At 40.1% G+C, this 21,539-nt stretch overlaps 4 protein-coding genes across 8 annotated transcripts; 2 read left to right on the top strand and 2 right to left on the bottom strand.

Moving 5' to 3' along the window:
• Positions 1–239: 239 nt before the first annotated feature.
• On the top strand, positions 240–15,060 carry LOC130700935 (sodium/potassium/calcium exchanger Nckx30C-like). Of its 2 annotated transcripts, none has more exons than XM_057522927.2 (9): positions 240–878; positions 2,859–3,757; positions 7,355–7,436; positions 8,250–8,366; positions 8,640–8,749; positions 9,218–9,557; positions 11,138–11,253; positions 11,450–11,586; positions 13,248–15,060. In XM_057522927.2, exons 1-9 carry the CDS (start codon positions 545–547, stop codon positions 13,486–13,488), a joined length of 2,376 nt encoding a protein of 791 aa, XP_057378910.1. In that variant the 5' UTR covers positions 240–544; the 3' UTR covers positions 13,489–15,060. The 2 variants fall into 2 exon arrangements, with proteins under 2 accessions (XP_057378910.1, XP_059352788.1); XM_059496805.1 differs by having other exon boundaries at positions 241–878; positions 8,253–8,366.
• A 411-nt stretch (positions 15,061–15,471) lies between these two features.
• LOC130700946 (inactive selenide, water dikinase-like protein) lies at positions 15,472–17,719 on the top strand. 4 transcript variants are annotated; one of them, XM_057522939.1, is made up of 8 exons: positions 15,472–15,605; positions 15,686–16,019; positions 16,124–16,228; positions 16,285–16,433; positions 16,491–16,603; positions 16,672–16,862; positions 16,933–17,145; positions 17,201–17,719. In XM_057522939.1, the coding sequence occupies exons 2-8, from the start codon at positions 15,725–15,727 to the stop codon at positions 17,383–17,385; spliced, it is 1,251 nt and encodes a 416-aa protein (XP_057378922.1). In that variant the 5' UTR covers positions 15,472–15,605; positions 15,686–15,724; the 3' UTR covers positions 17,386–17,719. The 4 variants fall into 4 exon arrangements, with proteins under 4 accessions (XP_057378922.1, XP_059352701.1, XP_059352702.1 ...); XM_059496718.1 differs by having other exon boundaries at positions 15,477–15,605; positions 15,704–16,019; XM_059496719.1 differs by having other exon boundaries at positions 15,492–15,605; positions 15,707–16,019.
• LOC130700966 (glutathione peroxidase 7-like) lies at positions 17,699–18,665 on the bottom strand. Its single transcript, XM_057522964.2, has 4 exons — positions 18,447–18,665; positions 18,124–18,388; positions 17,952–18,063; positions 17,699–17,886 (listed from the first exon to the last, which is right to left on the bottom strand). Exons 1-4 carry the CDS (start codon positions 18,582–18,584, stop codon positions 17,775–17,777), a joined length of 627 nt encoding a protein of 208 aa, XP_057378947.1. The 5' UTR covers positions 18,585–18,665; the 3' UTR covers positions 17,699–17,774.
• Positions 18,666–18,860: 195 nt separating this feature from the next.
• LOC130700955 (phosrestin-2-like) lies at positions 18,861–21,136 on the bottom strand. Its single transcript, XM_057522949.2, has 8 exons — positions 20,922–21,136; positions 20,800–20,860; positions 20,522–20,709; positions 20,084–20,262; positions 19,783–20,008; positions 19,604–19,720; positions 19,215–19,534; positions 18,861–19,147 (listed from the first exon to the last, which is right to left on the bottom strand). Exons 1-8 carry the CDS (start codon positions 20,973–20,975, stop codon positions 19,129–19,131), a joined length of 1,164 nt encoding a protein of 387 aa, XP_057378932.1. The 5' UTR covers positions 20,976–21,136; the 3' UTR covers positions 18,861–19,128.
• Between the last annotated feature and the right edge of the window lie 403 nt (positions 21,137–21,539).

Raw genomic sequence — 21,539 nt, 5'->3', positions numbered from 1 at the left:
AGCCAGAAGAGGCAAAAAAATAAGTAAATACGTACATAAAAAAAAAAAAAAAAAAAAAAAAAAAATTATGGAGCCATGCGCGGAGTTTCGTGCGTATATAGCAACGCATCGAAAAAAAAAGTAAAAGCAAAAAAAAAAAAAAAAAAAAATAGATATATAACGAATAAAGCGACGTTGGATTGGTAGGGAAAGGCAATGCACGTTGTTGAACGACGGTTGCACGACACTGGGCATGCACCAAGCAGCAGCCATCGGAAATGGCTGGCGGCCTTACATTGACCCATTCACCAAGCATAGTCAAGTCGGGTTACTTGATTGCGGCGGACGCGTCAGCGATCAGTCCAGTCGACAAGGGCTCGCAAGTTTTCGCCTACACATCAAAGACAATGTGCAGTAACAAGGTTGTGCTTTGCCAACTGCAACTGTATAGGTCTAAGTGATTGGGCGAAGATGTTATTCGCTCTTCCGGGACTGTTTTAGGGATTGGGAGGACAACACATTTTTCTTTTGTTTTTTGCTGTTCGTTGCTGGCCAATTTACAGCCATGGGTCGATTGGTTCGATCGCGGTTAAAAAACGGCATTAATATGCGCCGCGACTCGTACTTTCTGGTCGTTAGCTGTACGTCGCTTTTACTTTACGCCATTTGTTTGTACACGTTTCTCCATTTGAACGGGTACATCGGTGCGAAAAGTTTGGCATCGGGAGCTGCACCGCCGACCGGGATCGGAGGACGGCACGCGGACCAGGGCGACGTCCAAAAGAGTTCGCTTTTCGCAGCTCCGTACGTCAAAAGCCAGGCGCAGTTCGACGACGGCAAGATCCACGAATTTCAGCACAACGTCGGACATCCAGTCGACTGGGATATGCGAGTCAAAGGTAATAAAATAACGTCGCCCGATGTCTTGTAGCCAAACATGATAACCTAGTCCGACTACGCTGTTTCTCCCCTCCACTCAAAAATTACGCTATGATTTCACACCTACTTCGTAGCGCCCAAATTTCATTACTGCGACGTTATTGTTGCAGCTTTTTAATGCACTAGACGAGGTTGGAAGTTTCTCCTACTGCGTCATCGTTGTTCGTTTGCAAAAGGACTCGAGACACACATTTCCCGTATAAAACCATTTCCTTTTATATATGTCCCGAGATCTGTAACACTCGTTCAAACATTCAAAAAATAAAAGCCGAGTCACCATTGCCGTTGTGTCTTTTGAAAACTCCGTAAGTCATATCGTGAACAAGCCCCGATTAAAGAACTTGTATACCCCTTACCAAACCCTTGAACTTTCGTATACCAAATGCTCACGTACCATTAGAAATTCCAAAAATGGCCATTGAATAGACGAAGTCTAAATAATGGCCTCACCCGTATCAAAAGGGAAAAGAACGTACCGTGCAGGCTAGATGGCGCCAAGTCTTTTCTAGAGACAGGTCGTTTCAATGGCTATTGATGCGTGCATAGAGCTAGCCCTAATACGTGGTGAATGACGAGCTTTGGCCGCTATATTACAAAAGATAAAGTATGCCGCAGTTAAGACACTGTTTTAAGCCATGGCATTGTGTACTACTACGGCAATACACGCATGCCGTTGCGAACGTGTTTTTGCTTTGGCTTTTGGCCCTATCTGTTTTGAGAACGTTTGTGGTATACGTACGTACGTGCGCTGGAAAAAAGGACTGAAAGTGGATCGATGAACCGGCTCGGTCTCAACGGATCTCTGACAAACGAATGGCAAGTAAATCGATAGATTGAGGAGGAGGGGGAATATGGGGCGGGGGGGGATAGGTTTCTCACGTTGAAATCTGCTGACCAGGAAGCGCCTTCTTCGACCAATCTGATATGCTATTACTATAGCTTTATTAAATTTTTTTTTTGCTCCTTATCTCTAATCTGTTCTTGTTATCACTTATCGTTATGGCTTGTCAACATCTTCGAAAGAAGTTCTTAGTATTTCTCCGTGCAAGAACAGCGCAGGTCTTTGGTTGCATGCGTTCAGCGAACATTCACGCAAATTTACCGAACCAGAAATGACCCAAAGTAACGGAGAGATGAGAAAACAAAATTAATAGTGAGAAAAATCTTTATTCGTCGAATGTAAAAAATGCTAATCGTTTAAGAGTAAAGGCCTATTGGGAAAAAAAAAAATATTAGTAATTTGCGGAAGCCAATAACTTCGCAATACAAAAGGGAAAAGTTTGGAATGACAGAAGTCAGGTCAGAACTAGTGGCCTGTTTTTTTTTTTAATTGTTAAGTTTAACGAAAGACATTTTTCACGCATAAAAGTTTATTGGCCCTATACAAGATTCACAATATAATTCAAGTTTTTATATATAAATTCAATTTTTTCATATTTTGGTATTCTTTTTTTTTTCTTTATTGGCTTTTGTATAGAATTAAATATTTGATTTTCGGCGTTGTATCAATACTTTTCGTGCAAACAACGTCAAACGATATGTCCCCAAAGGCGAAAGTTCTCATTCAAGTAAATAGGCCTCACCGACACACAATCGCAAAATTCCCTTTTAAAAAAAATGCGAAAGAGGAAACAGGATTTTGCCAATTCGAAAATCTATAGAACATCCTTTCTAAAAGACATGTCGAATCCTCTGTACTTTTTATCAACCCCCCCCCCCCCTCCTCCTCCTCCAAGAAATAGCTTAGAAAAAAAAAAGAAACGAACAAGAAACTAAGGATTTCGATACATCCAAGATGACGGGAATTGGTAAAAGCCTTGGAAGAAAACTCCATAAAGCAGAACATTTTAAGTTCTATTTCCGATTGAATCATCAAGGCGACGTCTTGCTAACAATAATGCGTAATTGATTTTTTTTTTCATTGAATGTGCACCCAACAGAGTTGGGCATTCACGACATTGGCGAATACATCCGAACGCAGCGCGAAAAACGGGAACACATTCAGACGCTGCTACAGCAGCCCGGATCGCAGACAGCAGCAACGAAGCGCGGTCCGCCACGGAACGCGGAGCAACGGAGGTTCGTTGCCGGCCGGCATGCGAACGATAAGGCGCTGACAAATGAAAGGGAGTCCGGCGGAGAGTCTTCTTGGCGACGGATAAGCCGTTCAGTTAACAACTCGAACATTAGTGCGAATCAGAGTACGGAAGCCAAGAAAGCCGGCAATCACAGCGATGAGGTCAAACCTCAGCCTCTGTTTCCTACCGATCTATTCACGCAAGAGGAACGCCAACGCGGCGCTGTCATTCTTCACGTGATGGGCGTCGTCTATATGTTTGTGGCACTGGCCGTCGTCTGTGACGAATTCTTTGTGCCATCGCTTGACGTCATTATTGAAAAGCTGAATATACCGGACGATGTAGCTGGGGCGACGTTCATGGCGGCCGGCGGCAGCGCTCCAGAGCTCTTCACCAGCGTCATCGGTGTCTTCGTCTCCTTCGACGACGTCGGCATCGGAACTATCGTCGGATCAGCTGTCTTCAATATCCTCTTCGTCATTGGCATGTGCGCCCTATTCAGCAAGACAATCTTGTCGCTTACCTGGTGGCCACTCTTCCGCGACTGCACATTCTACAGCATCAGCCTCATTGCCCTTGTTCTCTTCTTCATGGACAACTTGATCGTATGGTGGGAGGCCGCCCTTTTACTGGGTCTCTACGCCCTCTACGTCTCCTTTATGCGTTGGAACGAAGAGGTCGAGCGGATCGTCAAGCGCTTCCTTTACCGTAATACCATGCCTCGCATCTCCAGCACCGACCACCTCGTCACAACCAACAATGTAAGCCGCTCAAAGTTTTATCTCCATACTTTGGTTTTTTTTGGACGTCTTTCTTCTTTTCTCGAGTTAAACATCATGTGCCTAATGGGCGCGCATATAGTTCATTTTCTTATTTCATTTACGCGTCCACTGTTGATCGACATCCTTCGTTTAGCAATGACTCCAATTTACTTGACTGATGTATATTTGAAGAGCTTTGAAGACCAACAGTGTAGAATGAATGCAAAACAAATAAGAAATAATGCCGTTCCGACATGTCAAACTGTTACGTACGAGTTGGGTGGGGGGGGGCTCTCTCTCTTTCTGTACAATTCTTGCAGTAGTATGTATTCCGACGTGTAGTGAATTTGTAGCGCACAATAGATGCCCTTGGTCGTGCGCGCTCCATCACGCTGGGGCTGTCGGCGCGCGCCGCATTCAAGCCGAGTTAAGAAGCCAGAAATCGATAGTCTTTGTTGCTCGACTTCGTGAAGAGTTTTCCAGTTGTATTTCACATGAGCAAGCTGTAGGGGCATTCAATGGTGAATGTATGAAGCTTTTCTGCAAAGCCCGGCCAAGGACTGAACGACAGAAAGTCCCCAGTGTCCTTATGCGAGAGTTATTGTTGGCTCTGTGCTACTTTAGGCAAATTCGTCTCAGTCTCTTTTTCTTTTTTCTTTTTTTTTTTTTTTTTCTTTTTATAGTTATGATAATGGTGCATGCTGCTCGTAGAAAAGTAATAGCATCGCTAGTTCTGTAACAAACTTTCGTCGCGCGCACTTGTTTCGTTTGCTTTTTCCGAGAAGCTGTTGAAGGATTAGCATTTCTTTACTTATAGAATAAAGAACTTAATAATCACACACTCGTAATTCTAGTATGCTTTGACTCGCAAACAAGGATATGTGTGTGTATATATAAGGAACGGATGAGTCGGGTATGTACGTACGTACGTACGTGCTAGCAGCCTGACTGCTTTTATGAATATAGAAAACTATCGATTAAACAAAATGCCATTACTTTTAGTGGGTGTATACATAGGCTAGCCCCTGTACAAACTCCTGCTTTCCGGCAGTATGTGCACTAGCTCAACACAACAAATAATGAAGTGCTACAACATAGTCGGAATGGATTCGCTTATTTTCAGGTCCGACCTACGCTCGCGTTCCGTTTTTCCCTCTCAGTTTCGGTGTTTTCGATTGATTCTTTTTTTCTACGACAATTAACATTGATTTTGATTTTGTTTTTTTTTTAATCTTACTGGGTTTGTTTCTCTTGAAAATAGAAAAATTTAATGTTCTAAAGAGGTATACTCGCATCAGAAAACCGAAATTTTTATTGCAATTAGAAATATAGAAACAAAATTGTGAATGTTTAAGTGCTCGATTCTCAGCCTTTGAACAACTAATGTTGTTCAGAAATTTAAAAATGTATAATGAATGCTCGCAGTGGAAATGTCAACGGAACATCCGACTTCCGTTCATCCAAGTCGCATTTTCAGACCTACATCGATCTGTTCGGGTAAACAGACTGTAAATATACGAAGACATTTTCTCGTTAGGAAGGACGTGGGGGGGAGAGGGGGAGGTGACGACCATAATGAAGATATAAAACGTAATTTGCTGCCTAGTGTTCTAGCCGACCGTGAAGAATGTCCTGAAATTTGTTTATCTATTATTATGGTTGATATGCGGAGCGAGAGGGTTTTGATTAGTGACTGGCTTTCACAGTTCCTTTTATTTATTTTCTTTTTTGCCTTTCCCCTCTTTTCTTTCCTTTCTCCTTTTGTGGAAAGCAAGTCGGATGAGAATGTATATACCCCGAGATCCGGTGTGTTTTTCCGCGACTTGCACGGTACCGTAATCTGACCGTCATGACGTGACCACACTTGGCGAGGCGAGAAGCATGCTAAAGGGTCATCAGTTCGTGCCAGTAGCTACTCCAGTCGCAGAGGATAGCGGTTGCAGCCGAGTGCACACGCCATTATTTCATCGTACCTAGCACAAGCCGACTCGCTTCCTCTTCTCCTTTAGCCGCACACGACGCTTCGTCCCTTCCGAGACACCAATCGATCTACGGATTCTACGCCTTGTTCTTTCCATGTTTTTCTTTTGTTTTTGTTTTTGTTTTTTTGTTTTTTGGGTTTTGTTGTTGTCTTTCGGCGTGTTTGGGGGCACCAAGCTCTCTTAAGCTCACGCCGTATAGCAAGAAATTGTCTGTAGACCAGCAACGAATGATTAGTTTTCGAAACTTCTTTTCAGGCCCTTACGATGTTCAGCTTGTAACGAAAGGGGGGAGGGGGAATTTGTTTATGCAAGTTTAGCGATTGACCGTAACTGCAGTATGATAATAATGTTCTCTAAAAACGAGTGTAGCATAAGGAAACGACTTCAGTCTCCCAAGAGGAACCTATGAATATATAGTCGTCTGCTTTGCATAATACCCGGACCAGGCTATTCGTTTGATGTTTCTAGATTTTTTTTTTCTGCAAACAATTGAAGGATCTTAAACATTCGTCAAGCTAAACGTGGATGTTCACATTGCATTTTAAGACTGTTCAAATGTGCGCATCTCTTTCAGCATACGCAGCACGTCAGAGTGTTTAGCAGGGGACATTGAAGACACTCTTCCCTGACGATACCATTGTCAATTCAACGTGAAGTTCGTGGACTAAGTCAAACCACAGATCCGTGGCGATATTGAAATAAGTGGCCGATGGAGATTTCGCGTGAAGCTCCCCTTCATCAAAATCGATGACGCTAGAACTATTGTCACCAAAAAAAAGTATTCCAACAACCTACAAACCAGAAAGCCTACGGCTCATATTAATGCGCATGCGTTCACTTTGGTCGGGCCGAGACCGTGATCCATCGCCTCCTGAAAATCTTTTTTTTTTTTTTCAGCACAGCTATTGCATCGTATATGGTCAACAAAAAACAATCGTTTGCTACATAACTTTATTTATTCCTTTTTTTTTTTTGTTTCGTTTTTGTTTTGTTTTGTTTTGTTTTTTCATGAGGGAAAAGCCTTGAACAGTAGCTGCTGTATGTTTTTGAAAAAGAAAAAAAAAAATTCGATAATGGGAACTCCTCAACCATATAACTTTTGTGTCCATCGTTCTTGACGTGGTTGACGCCCTCTTTATGGGACGCGATCACGCAGCATTTGTAATGCGTGGGCTTAACTGAAAAGAAAAAAAAAAAGAAAAATGCCTCGTGAGGGCGTTACATATTTTCGACCAAATAGCTTTCTTTTCATCGACTATATATAGCCGTATAACAAGAATAAAAAAACAAGGCGGCCATCTTAAGACATAGACCACTATTTTCGTATTCATTTCCACCAAATGAGAGGCATAAAAAAAAATGTTGCCTTACAAAAAGGCATTTCTCAAACATGTGCTGTTGCTATTCCTTTAATCAATAACTGTAGGGTCTATTTCTGGATTTTTGATATTGGATTTTTTTTTTTTAAAGAAAAACACACACAGAGCAGCTGAAAATCTGTAGTAATCTATTGCAAACATGGCGATTTGTGTTTGCTTACAACTTTTCGTCTATACACTGTTCGATCGATACCTTTGTTATATTTTGGATTTTCTTCTTTATTTTTTGTACAAAGGCAAACAATCGAGGCCCCCCTAGTCAAGCATCAGTGAGCAGTGGCGGCGGCGGATCTTCGGGAACCGCTGGAAACGTTCCCGGTAAGTATATAGAAATATACTAAAGCTTTGACCATGTATGTACGCAACGAGATGTTTGGAATTCTGTTTGCCGCTAAAGAAGGAACGCTCTAAATGGGAATTCCTTTTTGGCATTTTTGGCTATCCGTTTCACGGATGATAACGTGAATCTAATTCGAACCTCCCTCGCACAGCATGTACCGACCTCTGAAAGTCTCGCTGGTGATGTTGTCACTAGTGAAACTGCATTATCCCAGTAAACGTAGCCTATGTTTGCATATTTCGCAACCAGCACAATATCATCAAACATACGGCCGAAAGTAGTAAAAATAAACTAGACAAAATGGTTTAAGGGTAAAAAAAAAAAAAAAAAAGAACATAAATTTTTATTTTAAAGAACACAGGATGGCGAATAAAAAAAGACAATTTAAATGCATTATTCATGTATAGCGACGTGTATAGTCTAGTTTGGCTAGAATAGTGCCGTCGTTCCGTGGCCTCATTGATGCGAAGGGCTTTACATTGCTTGAGCGCAAATAGTTTAGTGAGAAATACAGAACTTCACTGAGCCCTGTTAAGAAACCAATTGCTTAATGTTTTTTTTTTTAAGCTTTGTTTGCCAATTAAATGCGGCTACGGCTCGTGTTCCTTCCTAATTAATTTGTATGCTTATTTTCCGCAAATATTTTAAGGCCGTAAATGAATGTTAAGAAAAATGGCTTCTTAGTGTTTCAGCGGTGTACGAAGAAATAATTATTTGGATGTGAAACTTATCTGTAAATTAACGTTGGTATCAGAAATTTATAGAAATAAAAACTATTTCTATCAAACGAGAAGGTGGAACCGCAAATGACCGAGGCCGGGCAGCAAGTGCTGGGATACGAGGTTCCAAGTTCCGCCATGGCCTACTCACGTTGATGATTCACAGTATTGACCCGATGCACGACGGAGGTAAAATTGAAATTTGTATTTCAGAGCTTCGTTTATTCCCAACGAAACCATAATAAAATAGCCGCATAAAAAGAATAATCTTGATATCGTTAGGCCTACATTGTTTCATGACATGGGCTAAGAAAGTTCGTATACGTTACATTACAAAGGACTGATTCTTTAACGGGCGTTGAGGTTTGCTGGTTTTATTTCATTGGGAATTGAAAGCATTAAATTAGACTACCACGATATTAATAACCATACGCTTTATTAACAAAAAAATGTAAACTTTAGGCCATGTTGACGACAAAGCCAACAAACTGCATGCCATTGCCTCTTTGCGAGTATTGTTGGACGCTACGAAGGAGCAAACCGTGGCCAATGGTCGCGATGCAAATGAAGAGGTAAACATGTAATTACGTATTTCCGTCACGCATCACGCCATTCCAAATGTTACGAGCTATTCAATTCACGCCAGTGGTAAGAAACTTGAAACTGCTAATCCCCAGAAAATTAAAACTCTAACAAGCTGTTTGAAGCTTAAAAAAAAAATGGGCTTCAGTTGGGTCTAACCGTTTTTGGAGTGAACATCTAATCATTTCAATTTGATTCTAAAACTTTTTAAAAGACGTTTAAAGACTGAAGCTGAAACTTTTCTTTGAACAACTTTGCGCATTCAAACAGAAACTTAAAGAAAACTTTAAAACTAAAATTTTCTTTTAACACATAAACCAGCTATCGCCCCCCCCCCCCCCATCACTGGCGTGAATAAAAAGCTTTTCGGCATACGAAAAATCCCTGTTTTATATTATTTATATACAAGAGTATACACATTAAGAATGAATCGCGTTTCGGCCCTGTTCGTAATGCAGTTTTCTTGCACCGCACGATCCGAGATGACACCCGTGGAATCGTTTATTGTCAGCGAAGCAACTGCAGCGTCCGCATCTGTTTCTGCGGCCACAGCCATCCTCACTAAAACAGACGCCGGTGTTTCGGCTGTCGTCGATTGCACATCAATGTCTAATCGGCAAGACGCTAACGGGGCTGTCGGCGGTGCCGACGGTGCTGCTGGCGGCGGCGATGAAGAAGCCGCAAAACCTCTGGACCTGTCCTGGCCAGAAGGGACTCGCAAACAGTTGACATATATATTCCTGGCACCAATTTTGTGGCCGTTATGGTTGACCTTACCCGACACTCGAACGCCACAAGGTGAGTCATAATATTCTATAAATGTTTTGTTTTTTTATTTAAAAAAATAATAATAAATAACAGACTTGATTGGTTGAAAACGACCTGCAAGTCACGTTCTATATTAAATTCTTTTTGTTTGTTTGTTTTTTTCTGTTTTTTTTTTTTGAAATTTTGCGCATAGAATGTTTTGATCTCTTTGACTCAATACGGACTGGTATAAACAATATAACTAAGAATGACTGGGTACATGTAAAAAAGAACACGCACATGTGATCAATAGGAAGTTTCATCAATGGAGAATTCTGTTCTTTAACATCAATAACTCGAAGCCCCCTTGTACTCATTCTGCACTTTTTCAAAGTTCTATTCATTTAGGGGATTATACGTGTAGTTGTGCATGATAGACCACAGAGAGAAACGTGATAAAACAGGGTCTCGACATTCGGTTATTCTTCGCGAAAAAAAGAAAAAAAGAATGTCGATCACGCGCGCGGATGGCTCGTTGGTTTGAGCTTACCCCGAAAAGCTCGTTCTGATGATACAACTAGAATGATTAGCATGGTAATTTGAGACCAGAGCCTACACCAATAATTGGCTGCTGAATTAATCACACGCTTCATGACGCCCAAAAGACGCCCCCAATACAATCTGTTATAGTCAGAACCCCCTGATATGACGCCACCCGGAATGTCTTCTTTTCCTTCATAACACATAGTGGATAACCGATTACGTAACCAATCTCCGGCCAATCAGACTGACTAAGATTTTTTTTTCTCTCTCTCCTCTCTCTCTCTGTCCTTTTATGTCATTCTTTTTTTTTTGTGTGTGTCGGTTGACATAAGGAGTGATGTTCCATTACTTGTTTAATATATACGACAAGTCTGATACCATGCGATAGCCTCGCTTAACAAGGTCTATCCATTTTTTTTGGAGGGGATATCTCGTTAAGGAACTCTTCAAGGGAAAAGCAGGGCATGAATCGAAAACCATAATAATGGAAATAATGGTTTGGCACGGTTATGGGATAAATTACTTTTAAGTTTTCTTGTAGTCTATTGTAAGGTTCGTTTGAGGGATTGAGGCCTGACGCAAAACGTCTTTAACCGCTTTAGTGGGTGCTCTTCAAATCATTTCTGATCTAGTTACGTAAGTTGCGTTCTTCTTTAGAAAACAATACGTACACAAGATTTTTTTTTTAGATTATAGTCCTATGTTTCGTCGTCGTTTAATTGAACCAGAGAGGGAACAAGAACTTTGGCTCTAACCGTTGTACGGGATCTCGAACTTGAAATCGATTGTGCCGGGGGAGAAGTTGAAGCGCAATCGTCTAATGTCACGACCTGGAGAATAGGGAATGAAAAGCAATGAAATTACGGGGAGTCTTTTCCCTTTGATCTTTGCGCTAATGTATGCACTAAACGTGCTATTTGGCACGGGGAGACGCCACTTGTCTCACGTCCAGCGGTAACGCACGAATAATTGATGCATATGAAATTAGATGCCTTTACGTTGCTTACGCACACGGCGTGAAACTTGCTCCGTAAAGGAGATTGTGCGTCACCCTACAACATGCTAATGGCTGCTTATTATTTTTTCAGGAAAGCGGTTCTTTGTCATCACCTTCATCGGTAGTATTCTTTGGATTGCTGCCTATTCATATCTCATGGTATGGTGGGCTAACTTGACTGGAGAGACAGTTTACATCCCCCCCGAGGTAAATAAATGTTTATATAATTCATTGAATCGACCAACCGTTTCTTGTGCACTTCATTGTGCTGTTCGTCATTTGTAACGTACCACCACGTATGTGCATTACTTTTATTATTTTGTTTTATCTATTTATTGATTGATACATACAGCAAACTATATAGGTAAATGTTTTGGGGTAATGTTTTTTTTTTTTACTTTAGGTCATGGGCTTGACCTTTCTGGCTGCTGGTACCTCGATCCCTGATTTAATAACATCGGTGATTGTAGCACGAAAGGGCCTAGGAGACATGGCTGTTTCTTCGTCGGTTGGATCGAATATTTTCGACATTTGCGTTGGGTAAGATGTTTTGACTATTGATTCCTTCTTGGATGCTTTGAGTTTAGACCCCCAAAAAATAACATTTTTAATAAGCACGTGAACAGTCTCAGAAAGCCCAAGAATTTTTTGCGAATCCTTTGACAAAATTCCATGTGAAAGATAAGGTATAGGCAAACGAATGCCAGAATGCCAGTATGCCAACAAACTCACTAAGTTCCACATAGTTAATCCACCGGTTATCATATTTCAGCGTGAACCCCCCCCCCTCTCCTAAAACAAAATTATAAATAGTAATAAACGATATATACAGGACACTATAAACGATGCAGGAAAACGTACACTCAAATGTTTGGACCAAGCACTAGTATTTTGAACGCTGGGTCTTTTTGTATAGAACATTATAGACTATAATGTAGTTGGGTTATGGTTATTGCAACATCAACAACGTTTACATCCTGTGGTAAAATGAAACGTTACGTGATTTCAAACTAATGATTAAAAAAAACATGTGGGCTATTCCGCATGCTGTTAAAGCGTCGTTTGGTGGAGATACCTAAGCTATTTTTGCCTTTCCAGCAAAGCGTGCTATGTAAATAACGTTTCGGAATAGCGCACGCTAATTAGTTTAACTCAAAAGGAGCATTATTTCAGAGTTTCTGATTCAATTGCGGTACATTATATAACTGCCCTAGCAGCAGTTATGATGCATCAGAATGAATTCGGCTGCACGAAGAATACATATTTTGTTTTCTGGGCAACGTTCTATGAGGCCTATCCCCGTTTCCAAGATGCTATTGTATAAGTCGTTTTTGAAACCAGAAATTCAACACTAAGCAGAAAATTCGATAATTTTCAGAACAAATAGCTATACATACTGATAGCCTACTGTCTTTAATGTCGGGTTGTCTAGTAGATAGTTCGCTATCGCAGCTATATGCAAAACAGCTCAATTTGCTGGCTATAGCCTACAGGGATTCAAATTTCAAATGTGCGAAATTTGTTGTTGTCTTATCTTGCGTGCAATTCAAATGGAAAAATGTGCGGAACTATGTTATAAGAATTTCGTTTTCTTTTGCGTATGGAACGGAGCAAACTCAACCCAAAAAATGGTAAACATGTAAAACGTTGGCCCGGTGACTTGATAAAATCCAATCGATTGCTTCCATCGGAATAGGGAACAGCGTTTCTTGAATTACTGTCCGTTCTAATACCTTTAAACAGTCAAGCCAACTCATTGTCTGTTCCAAAAATCGTTTTGCCAAAAAGATTGCTGAATATAATCAATGATATCAATATGAATATAAAATCAATGCAACAAGTTTTTTTTTTTAATATGTATCGTTTAGGGATGATTTGATCCACAGTCCCGTAGGTCTATGTCTTTTTTGGCTTCATCAAAAAAGGGCCAATTTTGATTGAGCCATGCAATGGTTGACGTGAGACGTTTTACTTTATTTTTTATTCAAATTTTTTAACATATTTCAAATAGGTCTTTGTATATCCAGCACATTGAAACCAACAATTAGGCTACCTATAGTTTCATCTGCTATTATTTTGATTTTTAATTATTGGACTATGGTCGTGATGGTAATCTTAATTTCTTTTGCCTCGTGTGTTTATTGTCTCTTTTCATGTCTGGGACTGAAAAAAAACGGGGACACGTACTGCAAACAAAACAGGCTACCACTTCCATGGCTACTATATTGCATCATCATGGGCAGCCCAGTGCCAGTTAGCAGTTCGGGAATGGCTTGTTCCGTTCTCGTCCTTTTCGGCATGCTGTGTTTTGTCGTTCTCAGCATTGCATGCGCCCGATGGAAAATGAACAAAGCACTTGGAATAACCATGTTTGTCTTCTACTTCGTTTTCGTCGCCGTTTCCCTTGGATTCGAGTACGGGACCTTAAGTTGTCCCGTTTAGCTCTTTCTGCCAATGAGCTTCTAATGAAAAGGCAAAAAAAAAACAAAAAAAAAACAGTGTTTTGAAAGAATCAGTTTTACTGGTCATTCAATTCCCCATCAGCATTTATTTAGGATTTTTTAAAAAACGATTCCTAGCTGAAGCCCCCTGTTGAGATTTGAATCGCATTTCGACTACCTTTCCCATAAACAAAAAAATTATGTGGTTATGATTAATTGAATAATTTTTTTTTGTTCGTTTCCCACCGAAATAGTAAAGATAACGCAAATTATTTTCATCGCACTCTACCCCATCGACCCGCCACTTTGGATTTAGTTCAATTCCGCATGTTGTAAGTTTCTTTTTTAATTTTTTAAATTTTTTTTACACAGCCCCGGTTGCTTCATTTTGCGACCTCTTTTGTGAAATATTACGACTGATTTTCATGATTTTCATTTTCTTATCACAGTGTGCGTTTGAGGTCAATGAGCATTTAGGTCTGGGATATGAAAGGAGATCGCAGAGGGCTGATTTAAGTAATGTCTTCTTCTTTTCAAATATTGGAGTTTTTTCTTACTCAAGATAATTTAGTCGACGCGACGGTGAATTTTGATAATCATTTGCATTTATATGACAAAGATTGTTATTTCAAAAATCAAAAAAAAAAAAAAACAAGAAAAAGAAAGGATCTCGATATGTTAGTACTAAATACAAGGGAGGCCATAGACAAGTCATCGCCGCCAATATCAAAAATTGCATTACAACAGGATTCACCGTATTAACATTTCGGCTAGTCACACCTTATAGAGAACTTTGAATAATCTGTGTTTACATTGAGTTCGTTTGATTCATTATAGCCTTTCTATGGTATTTTAGAAATTTGTTTGACATATAACTTTTTTAACGATTCCTCTTGAAAGCAGTTTTTAAGGACCCGTATCAAAAGAAATTCAAACTAACTTGTTTAACTTTTTACATATTTTGGATTCCATGCGCAACGTCGAATTTGAGAAGCACATTTTTATGCGAGATCGAAATGAGACTTAAAAAAAAAAAAGGAAAAAGCTTATGTAAAAGAAAGACACCCTCGCAGATGTTCTCTTTCATCTTTGTGGCTAGAAATATCTGATCTTCGGGCATAGTAATTAAATCCTTCCTCGTGTAGATGCCACTTCCAAACGATAGGAAACACCTGGAAGGGAAGGTTGAAAGCAATAACACTTTTATTTATGTTATCGTGCACAATTGGTGATTTTTTTTTTTTTCAATTCCCCTAAGTTTCCGGTTAATGGTTCGTAGTGATTAGTTTGCGTGCGAAGATCTACTTTTGCGTTCATTCGCTGCAGCCTGTATTTAAAACAATTCCTCCAGATATTGGTGGCGTATTTCTAGCAACTGGGAATGGAAAGTAGACGTGTGATTTTTTTTCTCCTATTCTTAATATTCTAGGCAAATTTGTAAAGCCCTTCCTTTCTCGATTTTTTAACTCGATATGTTGTTATTGTTACGTAAAGTGGAAAGTGGAAATGGTTAAATAACAACGGAAGTTTCATTCTGGGGTCAAAAGCAATACACATGGAAAGTCAATAGACATATGTTTGTGAAATCCGATTTCATTTAACTATAACAAGGTTGTATGACATTTTGCGATGACTTCAATACAAACATGCATACTTCACTTTCGTTTTCTTTAAGAAATTTGTCAGTTATTTCATTTCCATATCACCCTGGTGAGCAGGAAATGTCGACAGTTCCGTGGGTATGTTTCTTCCCTCTTTCTGGATCGCCGATCAACAAAATGGTTTCACACTATCCATGAACTAACCGAAAGAGAGCAGCACTAAAAATAGGTTCATACAGCCAGGTTTTCACTGAAACGAGGCATCTCAGTTGTCTGTGTTTTCATCGGGTTCATCAGATGGCCGCAGGAGCGTTTTTCTCTTACTAGAGAGGCGCTGCGCTCGCTTGGCTCAGTTTCCCCCTTTTCCATCGAAAACTGATGCGGCTTGTCCTTTGCCTCGAACAACGCATGCTATAGCACGCTACCACCCGGACGCCATTTCATAGCTTGCCGTTTTGCCTGTTTGAACGTTTGAATTTTCGAAGGCAGAAAAGAGATCCTCTAACCCCGTTGTCAGGTACTAAGATCTTTGTATTTTTATTTGGTTCCGTATTGCAGGAAGAGCTCGGACATCATGGATACATTTGTTATGTGTAGATTTTACGTGTTATCTAGTAGGTTAGTCGTCCGACTACCATGGAGTCATCCAACGTTACACCGGAGGCCCTAGCTGCTGTCCAAGCAGTTCAGTTGGAGTTGACTGGAGAAAATGCGACGACCTTGTCATTAAGGCGACCCTTCGATCCTGTTGCTCATGATCTGGACGCATCTTTCCGATTGACGCGCTATGCGGATTTAAAAGGATGAGGGTGTAAGTGTTCCCAAGATGTTCTTGGGAAACTGCTATTGTCTGCAGGGCTTCAGGATGATGATGCAAACATCCAAGATCATGAGCAGAACCAATATCTTCATTTTCCCTACACAAGAATCGGTATTTTATCACTTCAGTTTGATGGATTTTTCCACTGCGGACTGACATTATTTAAGTACAGTTCTGGTATTTGTGTATGTGTATTTGATAAATATTTTTTTGAGGTGTTGGCATGGATGCATCAGTTACACCCCTTCGCCATGGAGGCCTTTCTCTTGTGCAGACAACAGATTTTTTCTATCCATTAGTAGATGACCCTTACATGCAAGGTTAGTGCTGCATTGACTGGTGTTTTCAAACATTCTAGCTTCTAGTTCAATTGTAGGGAAGATAACTGCTGCCAACGTTTTGAGTGATTTGTATGCCATGGGTGTAACAGAGTGTGACAACATGCTGATGTTAATTGGTGTTTCAACCAAAATGACAGAAAAAGAAAGAGACATTGTGATGCCACTTATGATGCGTGGTTTTAAGGTAACTATAGTAACGGTGTGGCAAAATTCCATATTTTTAACATTTCTGCTACAATAGGACTGTGCCTTGGAGGCTGGTACAAATGTAACAGGTGGCCAAACAGTTATGAACCCATGGTGTACCATTGGAGGGGTAGCGTCTTCTGTGTGCCAAACGTCAGAACTCATAATGTTAGTGACACTTCATGTAATTTCTTACAAATTCCTACTAGTACTCATAAGAAGATTTTGTTATTCAGGCCAGACAATGCCGTTGTAGGAGATGTGCTGGTTTTAACAAAGCCATTGGGCACGCAAGTAGCTGTCAATGCGCACCAGTGGTTGGATTTGCAAGATCGCTGGAACAGGATTAAATTGGTCGTTTCGGAAGATGACGTACGTAAAGCTTACCTACGTTCGATTGATTCCATGGCAAGATTGAATAGGACAGGTATTCAGTTATATAACGACGTTTCAATGCAATCCTTCATATATAGTTTTGTTACCGATTATCATTCTAGCTGCTCGTTTGATGCACAAATATAACGCTCATGCGGCTACGGATGTGACTGGATTTGGACTTTTAGGTCATGCACAGAACCTTGCTGCCCATCAGAAGAATGAAGTTTCGTTTGTTATACATAATTTACCTGTCATAGCAAAAATGGCTGCTGTTGCCAAGGCATGTGGTAATATGTTTCAGCTGCTTCAAGGCCTTTCTGCCGAAACTTCAGGTAATTCATCTACCTTAAAGATGTGTCACCATATTTGAATATAATTTGTTATTAGGTGGGATGTTAATCTGCCTTCCTCGTGAGCAAGCTGCCGCCTACTGTAAAGACATTGAGAAAACGGAGGGCTATCAAGCATGGATTATAGGAATAGTGGAAAAAGGCAATCGAACTGCGCGAATTATTGATAAACCTCGAGTTATTGAAGTTCCAGCTAAAGAAAAAGAAGGTGAACTTTGGTAGAGTTCGAAGATACCACCATCGCATCATTTGCCATTTTTTTTTTCTCAACATGCAAAAGTTTTATGTCATATATATGTCCTGGGGGGCGGGCACTTGTTTATAGAGCCCAAAAAGACAATAAGAGTTGTGTACGTCGAATGAACCGAAACAAAGAAACTGTTAACTCAGTCTTGTTATCGATGAAGTATAAACGCGACACACTCCATCTTAGTAGTTTTACTTGGTTTTTCCTGCCTCAACGTTATTCCTATTTCATCCGTGTGTTTTTCTTTTTACAACGACAAATTGACTGTCGTTTTGAATAACAAGGAAATACAGTTTCACAAATCATCAATTCAATGTGTACATGTATTGCACCAATAGTTTAAACAAATGAACTGAAAATTATATTACAGTTCATCTTTAGAGACAACATCGGCCGGTGACGACGGCAGATCGGAAGCATCACCTGCATCTGTTGCGGCAGATGCTTCGGGAATAGAATCAAGAGCTGCCTTACAACTAAACAATGTCAGAATAGAATTAAGGATAAGAAAATGAATTCATCTTGGCAAATATAAGTCTACCTGTCAAAAATTTCTTCAACGGTTGTTTTAGTACTCCATGCCTTTAACACTCTTCCATTATGATCGACTAAATATTTGTAAAAGTTCCAATCAGGGTGAACAGATGACTGATCTATAGCATAAAATAGATTCTGTGAGTCTTGAGATGATATTCAGTTTAAGTGACACTCACTTATGAGATTTTTGAATGCTGGATGGGCATTTTCACCTATTACATCAACTTTGGAGAAAATGGGAAACTCAACATCATAGTTAGTTTTGGCAAAATTCAAAATAACTTCATCTTCATATGGTTCCTGTTCTCCAAACTGATTACAAGGGAAAGCCAGGACATTGAACTTTTGGCTATATCCAAGAATATCTTGTAGTCTTTTCAACCCTCTGTAACTACTGTCAGTGTACCCACATAAACTAGCAACATTGACTACTAAAGAAACCTGTGACAAACAGTTTGTAAGTACAATTATCTGTTTTAAGCAGTAAACTTCTTATTACCTTTCCTCGGTATTCTTCCAATGACACTTCTTCGCCTTCTATATCCTGAACGGTAAACGTGTAAAAATCTGGCAGATCGTCACTTTTAGATATTGCAAGAGTAACAAAAAAAAATATTAGCACGTGATAGCAAAGCATTTTGGAAAGTAACTTTTTTGGTGACGTGGACAGCGTCTGACAGTCACGTAGTCGCACGCTAGTTTGAATGGTATGTCGGAATATTGCCTCGAGCGCCAAAAGTTTAGTTCCTTGCCTCCTCCGGCCACCGGCTGGAAGTTTCTTTTTTTAACTTCGCGGTACATGTTACATTCATCTTGGAAGTTGAAAATGTCGTGAAAGAATACCATATAGGGAGAAAAAACTTTGCATTTTAAGCACTACAACGAATAGTTTTTAAAAACCAGTTTCACCGGAAATTTTTTTTGTACTATATTTATTTCAAGTTTGCCAATTCCAAGAGTTACACCAGCATTGGCACGCGAACATACGAAAGGAATGGGTTTTCGCAACCACTCCTGGATGCCGTACATCATTTCATGCACTTCATAGCCGTACGGTCCTAAATTACAGCTTCCAATTTAGGAAAGGATATAGATATTATGTTACGGGCTTGCGTAGTTAAAAGGCATTGAATAGTGTTCAACGTTCCAACTTCTTCCGAACAACTTCTAAGCGCTCAGGTTTATTTGGAAAAAGCGGAGCTGAAGAGAAAAATAATAAAAAATTACTTTTCCATCAAATGAAACCCTAGGAAATCGTTTAAAAAACCTTCGATTCCGAAAAGTTATTGAAGAATTATCAGGGCATTTCTCTATCCCAATCGGCTGATGCGAGAAATGTTCGCTATCTCGTTTAGCAACAATAAAGATAGGCATTTCAGCCATTACGGTTGCCTTCAGTGGTGTCTGGCAGACATTAAGCTTGACACGAACTCGGTAAGAGATGACGAAACCAAAAATATCAGAATGGCTCGGATCGGCAAAAAGGGTGCTTGGTGCTAACTGGGAGACGTTTGAACTTACACACCGCCGAACAGCTAACCCCTCTTGTTTAGTACCCATAGTGGCACGCGGAACAAGCATAACAGTCTGATCATAAGAAACTCAACTCAATTGTGTTTTTATTACAAATTTAATGGAAAACTGAACGTGACTCACCTGATTTAGGGTTCCTCCGGGTGCAATGGGAAAGCCGGTGTTCGTTTCCATGCGATTTACTGGCACTTTGCGTTTACCCTCGGAAAAGGAGAGCTTATAAAATTGAGTCAATGTGATCTATGGAATAAACCATCGTTTTCAACATGCTCAATAAATTGTTCTTTAAAGCACATTGTTACTTTCATCCCTCTGATGTTTTTGTTGGACTGATTGGCAATAGAAATATTGATGATAAGCGGTTCGCCATCGACGACGGATGTCTTTTCTAAACAAACTTCCATATCCACGCGACCGAGAGCGAGCAGCAGAGGTCGACTGACTGTAACTGCTGGCGGTATCCAAACGGCCGATTTCTCAGCCGATCCGTGTCTCTGAATCAATTCCACATCAAATTGGATAGTGCTCCTGTAACAATAGGGTCATTTTATATTTACAAAGAAAATCACGATTTTGTGAAAATTTTAGAAATGATGATGGAACCGTTTATGAGGTTGGCAACTTCCTCTGTAGAGACAAAAGACTTCGATGAAGTGTTTTATTCCACAGGGTTCTCCTTTCATCGCCGATGGCTGTTGAATAGTTAAACTCGGCCCAACACCTGACGGCCATTCGAAATGAAAGGGATAGCAAGTGTCTCCATAAATCCGTAGAAGATTTGCCTAATCGTTCGGAACATTTGAATTTGATTATAACGTTGCCGTAATCCTATTGGCATCAGTTTCCTCTGCCTGTGTGCTTTAAAAACTGTAAATTGGTAATTTTTATTTTGTATATGAAAACGCAACCTTTTCTGCTGCAAAATTGAATGTAAACTAACTACACTATATTTTAAAGTAGTGAGGGTAGTTAATTCATCAACTTGGCTTTCTTCTAGTACGCAAGTTATGATTGGTAAAGTAACAAAGTGTCAAACATTACCTGCATATCCGTTAGATGCTCTGGCATGGGCACTTTGTTTACAATCACGTTGGCCAGACATATTTCTTTTGATAGGTTTAAACCCATCACTTCGTCATCTTCGCGCCCATAACGTACCATGCTAATTAACTGCACAGCAATTGAACGTTCCGGATGAACATATTCGCGATCCACCACTATTGCTGCATCTAAAATCAAATCATAACATTAGTCAAGTGGACACATGATTTTCTACTTTGTGTAGTTCTAGAAAATTGCTTTAGAACAACGGCACCTACCTATTGGTTGAATCCATGATAGATAGTCAACAAATTCTCTTTGTGGTATGAACAGGGTAATCTGTGGAAAAAAATAGAAATAGTAAAATACATGGCGATGAAAACTGCTTTTGTGAAAACACCTTCCCGTTCGGCGTCATTTTGGTAAAAACAGAATCGGCAGCAGATGACGACATGACGAAATCCAAGTTTTAGCAGCTGATCTTTGCAACTCATTCGAATCAGCTATAACTGAAACGAGAAAACATAAATCCCAACCACTTGGCAAAAAGACAAACTGGGCACAGTCTGTGCCCGACAACGTCGCTCACCTAAACAACAAAGACTGTGGGGCACATCGGACCAAAATGTGCTTATAACCGATGGGCTTCTTTCAGTCGTTAAGTTGGTTGAATCTCAGATTCATCACGTGTCGATCGTTTCCTGCGTAGTTGACCTTTTTCAGCTTACCGCCTTATCGAGAAGCCAAAATCTTTGAACAAAAAGGATTACACACAAGTTCGTTTGAGAATGAAATGGGGACAGAAAAAAGTTTGAGGCTCTGAATCATAATTGAATTGTTTTTGCATGTGAACTATCCTATTCTTTAAGGTTTCATTTGAAAGGTGCACGTGCAACTGCTACCAGCAAAATTTCGTGACGAAAAGTGTTTTGCGGGAAGGAATTTCCATGTAATAACAAGTTCTGCATATTCCCCAGGTTACCTCACATGGCAACTAAGGAAGTTCACTAAGCAGTGC

The sequence above is a fragment of the Daphnia carinata genome, chromosome 9 (assembly GCF_022539665.2).
Source record: "Daphnia carinata strain CSIRO-1 chromosome 9, CSIRO_AGI_Dcar_HiC_V3, whole genome shotgun sequence".
Lineage (NCBI taxonomy): Eukaryota > Metazoa > Arthropoda > Branchiopoda > Diplostraca > Daphniidae > Daphnia > Daphnia carinata.
Note: the sequence above shows the minus strand (reverse complement) of the source record. Positions and strands in the feature narration are given on the sequence as shown.